A 7,456-nucleotide genomic window follows, 5' to 3' on the forward strand; every position below is an offset into this window, starting at 1 on the left:
TCGATGTTGTATTATCAATATTCAGTATACTTCCAAGGTAGAAGTAATTAAACTAAAGATGGTCTTGAGGTTTTTCCTATATATATGCTGATCAGTAGAGTAAAGATGCCCATTAATTCAGGCAGAATCAGAAAGCAAATGTCTAAAGATTTGGAACAAAGGCTCTTGAGGCGAGCAGTGCACAACGTTCCAATCCTAGCTAGCGAACAAATACTTTCCAGAAATCACCAGAAGAGACTCCCCTGAGAACGTCATCGCATTCCCATCTGGACTTTGACGGTTTAAGTAGCCAATGATAAGCATTTCCTACAAAAGCAGGATGGTCGTATAATCTGCTTTGATCTCTGTCGTCTATTCCCCATTTGCCGATTTCAAGGACACCATTTTTCTTTCCCCACCTTTGACAAACTTGCGCTAACTTGGAATTGTCGTTTTGCATTCTCACAAATGATCCACACGAGGCGGGCTGAACATCCGTCTGACCACTGAAGTACTGGACTACAGCTTCACCAGACCTGTTAGTAGCTGTGGTCACGTGGAACGTACGCCCCAGCGCACGCTTACTGCAGTGGAATCTCAGCTGAGTGAATGGCATGTGTGTCATCAGCTCTTTCATGGCGGTTTTGGTGAGAACCATCTGATCACTGCTTATTCCGCGGTAGGAAGTCTTAACTGGTAGCTCAGATGGAGGAGCGGAGCTCTGCAGTACGATGTTGGAGATGAGAAGCCAGCCTCCTTAAATTAAGGACAAATTAAAATAGATGTCATGATGATGAGTAGAAAAGGCCGGCAAGATAAAAAAGTTGTTGTCAATCAATCCTGATGTTGCATTGGATGCATGCATTATTTAACAATTATGATTAACTTGTATTTGCTACTGGCTTCAGTGGTGAGAACATTGCTAAATTCATCACCAGGTTCACCGTCACTTTAGGTTTATTGCATTGCCAAGTTTTAAAACGTTAATGCAAATTAAATAAAATATTGAAAACAGAGAAAAAAGCGTTGAATTCGAAAGTTTATGCAATTGTTCGTTACGGATACGTGTAAGTTGTAACATTTTATATAATATTATCACCAGTTTCTTTGTAAGTTACGCATGAGTCAAGAAGAAAGTAATCTTAATGTCAAATATGAGAAAATTCCGAATCGAACCTCCATCAGTTGTCATATCACAATAGACCTTTAAAGTGTTTCCACTCCTCTCAGGGTCGATCCAGTACTCCCCGTCTCCTTTTGAGTCCATAGAGTCCCGGATGTCCTTACAGGAATGAGGAGGCTTTGCTGTACAAGAAAAGGAAAATAACCCTTTTGTTGCTCTATCTTCCACTCGCAACATGTTTAGTGGATTAAAAGCAGTGAACCAAAAATGCAAACAAAGAAAACAAAAAGAAAACACATTTAAGAAGATAGGAAACAGGACGTACTGGCTCACCAGTTTGGCAACCTTTTTCCTTATATCCTGGATTGCAATGGCCGCTGCTTGTTTGCGTATTCTGATCGTTTAAAACATCAACGCACGAAACCTGGTTGGATCAAGAAAATTATAAATTGGATGATATACCTAGCCACGCACCTAACAACACACACAAAAAAAACAGAACAAACGCAGGTGAAGGGCTCTCAAGTAAAGGGCCCGCTGTTTAACTTGAGTAATGAAAATTTTAGTAGGCTATTTCTGTGCGGTCTATTTAGACTCCGCCTTGTTGAAGCGTCAACAACAGATGGTAAGGATCAAAGGTAAGAACAAAAACGTGGTGCATAAGCCAAAGGCCAAGTTGTTACTGATGTTCTTGCCACATGTTGTAAATTGAATCTATTTTTTTTTTCAGACATCTCCTAGCTGGCTGACTACTGTTAAAAATTCGCTGCTAACTGTTTTAATAAGGTGTGAACTGTCTGATACAGACAGCTGTAGATTTATTGCACGTAATCATATCATAAAATTCAAAATAGATCAGAAAGTAACTTGAAAGTTCTGATCCAAGAAAAAATCACTAGAATTAATCCTATTTAGTAGGTCATGGTAGGGCAGAGATTTCTCATGGAGAACAATGCCCAGCACCCTTTTGTTAAGATTCTTTAACTTGTCTCTATTTCGGACTCCGCAAAAATGCCCACGGCCCGCGGTCCACTTCACAGTTAACGACACGGACAATTTTTTTCTAATAGCAGGAAACTGACTTCAAGATGGTGGACACCGGTCGACTGATTCTGTTCTTTTTAGAATATTTGTTTAGTTTGCAAGCTTCTAGCTTTAAATCTAACCATGTATAAATAAGTTTACTTTACTTTACTTTTACCGGTACTATACACATTAAGATACTTTTTCCTACTTTTTTTCAGTTAAAAAAAGAAATGACCGAAAGAACCGAGTCGACCCTAGCCTGCAGAACAGGCGTTATTATTATTATTATTATTATTATTATTATTATTATTATTATTATTATTATTATTATTATTATTATTATCATCATCATCATCATCATCATCATCATTATCATTATCATTATCATTATCATTATCATTATCATTATCATTATCATTTTTATTATTATTATTATTATTATTTTGCGTTTTTTAGGCGAGTAACATTTTATTCTTGCACCTTCCGCGGTCACCTCGTGCTTGCCTCTGCTCGCCTGGAAAAAAACGCAAAACAAAATAACGCCTGTTCTGCAGCCTAAGTCCGACACGGGTCGTCGGATAACAAAGCAGGGACCTTACCATCAGACTACCGACGACTGGCTGTGAGGTGGGCCCCAGGCCGCGGAGCCGTGAAATTTAAAGTGGGCCGTAGGCCGCGTAACGGGTTCGCGTAACTGAGCGATTGTTCACGTGAACACTGATGTAATCCAGCACAACTTCTCGTTACTTAAAACTTCGAATCGAATGGACCATTATCTCACTGATCCATTTTGTCGGTTCTCAAGTCGAAACAAACGACACACACAATACACTGAAAATATTTCAACTGACCTCAACTGAGCCATAATATCTTGATCCTCTCTTGAATTTAAAATCATCTGGTTTCATCTGTCGTGTTTTGTTGTTTAGTTCGCAAATGCCATTTGTCTTTTCATCACCAAGGTGAACATTAAAGGACTTGCAGGTGATGTTTTCGATGCATTTTAGCTGACATTCAAACTCGTCTGCAACATTTGTTTTCGCCATCATGTGACCAACCAAAGCATGGTCTGAAGACACAAGGAAACGAAAGAACAGTTTGTGGGAGCACCCACCAAAGATAACAAAAAAAATGGTTTTATGTGTACTGGATACAAAATTTTATGCGTTAAGTGGTTGCAAATCCCATTAATACGCACCGATGAGTTGGCACAGCGCCCCAAATTTTCGACACTTTTGAAACAAGAGTTTTTCGGCTGAACAAACGGTTTTTATGCGCGGACGATGCGCGGGGGTAAATTATACAACTCGGGCGTTGTTGAACGGAAAAACGGCGGGGAAAAGCTTCGGAGGGCACTAAACTTTGCAGCGTGGCACTTGTTACGGATGCCGAGATACAGGGTCGTTGTAACTCGTCCGCGGAGGCGAAGTAGAAATAAATCTTCAACAGAACTGAAACTCACAATTTGTTTATTCGTAAACGTTCACACATACACTTCAGCGTCTTATGGTAACTCGTTCTGGTAATTCATTCTGGTGATTCAAAGTTGTACAACGTACGACCTTCTTTTATATCTTCTGAGAATTTTAATTACGTTTGGTAAGCCTTTCAACTAAAATTAGTCAGTTACAGTAGAGCAAATAGCTGAACACTTCGTTATTAAAAATCGAGCTATAGAAAGGACATTGAAACTGGAAATGAGACAACTAATAACACTAAAAGTTGGCTATAGGATGTTGCGCTGGAACGGTGCAATAATTACTATTTCTAAGAGATTGAATTCTAAACACTACGGAGAAATAGTCCTTGTGACATCCCCCACCCCCCCCCCCCCAACAACTTGGGGAAATCTTCTTGATATTCTTCTTGATATTTTTGTGGATATTAATCTGAATGGAATAATTTTCTGAAGATGACTGTGAACGAATGATCTATATTTTGGAGGATATGATAAGGGAACGTTATGCTCTAGAATCTTCAATAGTGTTCGGATAAATTTCCTTGTTTTTCTGGTATGGGATGTTTTCCTTTCCTGCTGTAGAACGTCTTGGTTTTCTTGGTTACTCTTTGTTGGGTTAACAGGATCCTCTGCAGTATTACGTTGCGTACGATTATCTGTGTGGTAGAGGCGTTGATGCTGGAATTCTTCAACCGAGCAGGGCTGAGTAGAAACATAACTGACTGTGGGATTAAATGTGTTTTGAGCTTCGCTATGGATAGTTGCTGGTGTTAGAATTTGGTACTCTTTAGAAAGTGAGCTGAAATCCTTGAAAAATCTCGATTCGCTGTGGTTTTCTATAGTAGGACGCCAGTGAGGTGACTCGGCGGACATCAAAAAAGAATAATGAGGAACTTGAGAAAGAAGCTCGATGTCCTTTTACAGTGTTGGACAAAATAACCGTAGTTAGGGAATTATAGTGTAAGAGCTTGGGAAGGATTAACGCAGATTTCTCATGTTTGTCTCGTTTGGCTGGGGGGGGGGGGGGGTTGGTTTCAGTTATTACACCTGCCATAGGCCTTGATTTTCCAGCTTCCAGGAACAACTCAGTAGGGTAGGCGTTGCCTAGTGTTAACGCTCTGCTAGCAAAGTAAGTACTGCATTGTAAGCCTTCAGAAAATCTCGACCAAGAACAGCAGAGTGGCTCATTTCTTCTATTACAGCAGTGGAATTGACAGAGAAATTCTCTTCCATTGAATGCCAACTGAAGGAACTTGGATCTGGCCGATGGTTAATAATTTCTCGCCACTAACGGTATCCACTTCTGAATAAGTACTAGGAGCTACGATGGGTGTTGACCCTTTTGAAAGAACATTCTTGACAGATCTGACTTGACAAGCTCCTGTATCAACTAAGAAGTCGGCGTGACAACCACATATCTTTTTCCAGTGACAAAGGCGTTAAGTTGTTGCTTGAAGTTTGAAGGAGACGGTCGTTTTGGTTTTTGAGCACTTTTGGCTATCCGTTTGAAAAGGGTTCACTAGGCTGGATTTTGTGTGAACTCTTGGATAAATAAAGCGTGTTGATAATCCTCGTTGATAAATAGTAATCAGTTCTTGCGATCAAGTACACTCAAAATTCAAATGAAATAAGCAATAATCTTTCCGAGGGAATTACCTTCAATTGAAACTTCCTTTCCTGATCCAATTTTTTGTCTTCGCAGGGTTCGCGGACTGAAGAAGCTGCCCGGTATTCCGGAACAAATGTAACAAACTTTTCGTTTAACTAAACGGTTTTTATGCGCGGACGATGGGCGGAGGTAACTGATACAACTCGAGCGTTGTTGAACAGGGAAACGGCAGGAAAAAAGCTTCGGAGAGCACTAAACTTTGCAGCGTGGCACTTGTTACGGATGCCAAGGTACAGGGTCGTTGTAACTCGTCCGCGGAGGCGAAGTAGAAATAAATCTTCAACAGAACTGGAACTCACAACTTGCTTATTCTTAAACGTTCACACATACACTTCAGCGTCTTATAGTAACTTGTTCTGGTAATTCATTCTGGTAATTCAACTTGTACAACGTACGAACTTCTTTTATGTCTTCTGAGAATTTTAATTAAGTTTGGGTAAGCCTTTCAAATAAAATTAGTTTTACAGTAGAGCAAATAAGCTAAACACGTCGTTGTTAAAAATAACAAGCCATAGAAAGGATATTGAAACTGGAAATGAGACAGCTGATAACGGAGTTGGCTATAGGATATTGCGCTGGAACGGTGCAATTATTACTATTTCCTGGATGTTTGGCGAAAGTCGATTAGAACGGGAAAATCTTAGAACCTGTATTTAAACAGCTTTCGTTCATAACGTAATAACGATCGGAACTTATGCTCTACGCTAACGAGTTGTGCTCGATCTAATATTCCAAAACACCTAATTACGAGCACAGCTGAATAAATATTCATTTCGACGAGGTAAAGGTTATCAATTTCCTAAATTTAACACCAAACTAAAATTACTTTTTCGATTTCTAAGAGATTGAATTCCTTTTAAACACTTTCGAGAAATAGTCCTTGTGACACTTTGCAGGGCGCTCCTATCTTTTATCGCATAAATTAAATGGTCTCAAAGTTAACTGGTTATCGCTGCCTTAGTTTTAGGAGTTTGAGGACTATACATATATCCGGCAGTTAGTATCAACACTGTTGAAAAAGGACCCATGCCGAAAAATGCATTCATACGTACGGGCGCCGCATAATATCATGGACTCATGCGCTGCAAGCGTGGCAAATCACAAAATGAAAAAAAAAAATGAAAAATTTGTATTGTGGTAATTCGCACAAAATGTTATTGATACTGATAAATTTTGAGGGAATTCTTGTTTTTGCAATTAATGTGACTCATACCGTCGATATTACAGCTGGAAAAACGTTAATGTTCTAGGCGAAACAAGTAAAATACCAGAAGATCGACTAAGACAGGTGTTCGGACGCTATACCCACTGAGTATCACGCAAATTTGCTTCCATTTCAAAACCCAAACATGTTTGTCTTGTCAGCAGAAACAGAGAAATAATTGTCAAGTTTGCTATAAATTATCACCCCAGTGCAATAAACCTGTCTTTTAGCTCTTCTGGCCAGAGACAGAGTAAGCCGATATAGATTGAAACTTGAAAAAAGTTAGGCTTATGTTTTTCAAGTTCTCGCATTTTTGTTTCCAGAATGCGCTAGAACAGATCACGTTCTGATTGTTCCTTTCAAGAATTGAGTTGATTTCTTTCCTCTCGTCATTCTAGAATTATTTGGCAGGTGAATGAAAGTCTTCTTTCATCATTTTTAACAAAAGATACCAAAAACCCAATGATACTTCCCCTTTAAAACAGTTATGCTCGGGTAAATGAGGATATAAGATGGGCACGGTCACAAATTGTTTGGGAGCCGCACCAAAGTTTCACCCCTGTAAATAGGGTTAATGTTATATAGCTATATAAAAAAGGAAATGAAGACATTATATGTTATTACAAGGAAGATTAAATGGGCAGGTTTTTCTCACCGTCTTGAATTTCAAATATGCTTCCGCAGAAGTCTGTTGTTGTCGGCATCACAAATGAAACTCCTAGCAGGACGGTGAAAATCACAAATCCCAACCGAATAAGCCACTGAATGGCGGCCATCGATAACATCTGTGTTACTCTTTAGCTAGTTTGTGCTTCTTAGGGCTTTTTAAAATTCTTAAGATGCCTCTTCACTGGGACCCTGATGCATTCGTTGTATCGGTGGTGGTACATGGACCTTGAAGGTGCATCTGACTAATTAAACTCAACCCCATAGAGCGGTTTTCAATTGAGTGTCGGAAGTAATTTCGTAATTGCTTTGGTTTAGGTTTGGCTTTTC

The 7,456-nt window shown here is 39.4% G+C and overlaps 1 protein-coding gene across 1 annotated transcript; it reads right to left on the minus strand.

Annotated features, from left to right (window-relative positions):
• Nucleotides 1-7,237, minus strand: LOC146455342 (uncharacterized). The gene is made up of 5 exons (XM_085094413.1): nucleotides 7,116-7,237; nucleotides 2,980-3,197; nucleotides 1,424-1,526; nucleotides 1,156-1,284; nucleotides 1-735 (listed from the first exon to the last, which is right to left on the minus strand). The coding sequence occupies exons 1-5, from the start codon at nucleotides 7,234-7,236 to the stop codon at nucleotides 200-202; spliced, it is 1,107 nt and encodes a 368-aa protein (XP_084950539.1). The 5' UTR covers nucleotide 7,237; the 3' UTR covers nucleotides 1-199.
• Between the last annotated feature and the right edge of the window lie 219 nt (nucleotides 7,238-7,456).

Source organism: Pavona decussata, unplaced genomic scaffold, assembly GCF_977016875.1.
Source record: "Pavona decussata unplaced genomic scaffold, jaPavDecu1.1 SCAFFOLD_280, whole genome shotgun sequence".
Classification (NCBI taxonomy): domain Eukaryota; kingdom Metazoa; phylum Cnidaria; class Anthozoa; order Scleractinia; family Agariciidae; genus Pavona; species Pavona decussata.

Bases quoted from the DNA above. Each gene is read 5' to 3' on its own strand.
- LOC146455342 (XM_085094413.1), bottom strand. From the start codon at position 7,236: ATGGCCGCCATTCAGTGGCTTATTCGGTTGGGATTTGTGATTTTCACC. The intron at 3,198-7,115 runs GTGAGAAAAACC...TTGTGTCTTCAG, and splicing joins CATATTTGAAATTCAAGACG to ACCATGCTTTGGTTGGTCAC. The intron at 1,285-1,423 runs GTCCTGTTTCCT...TTTCTTGTACAG, and splicing joins CCAAACTGGTGAGCCAGTAC to CAAAGCCTCCTCATTCCTGT.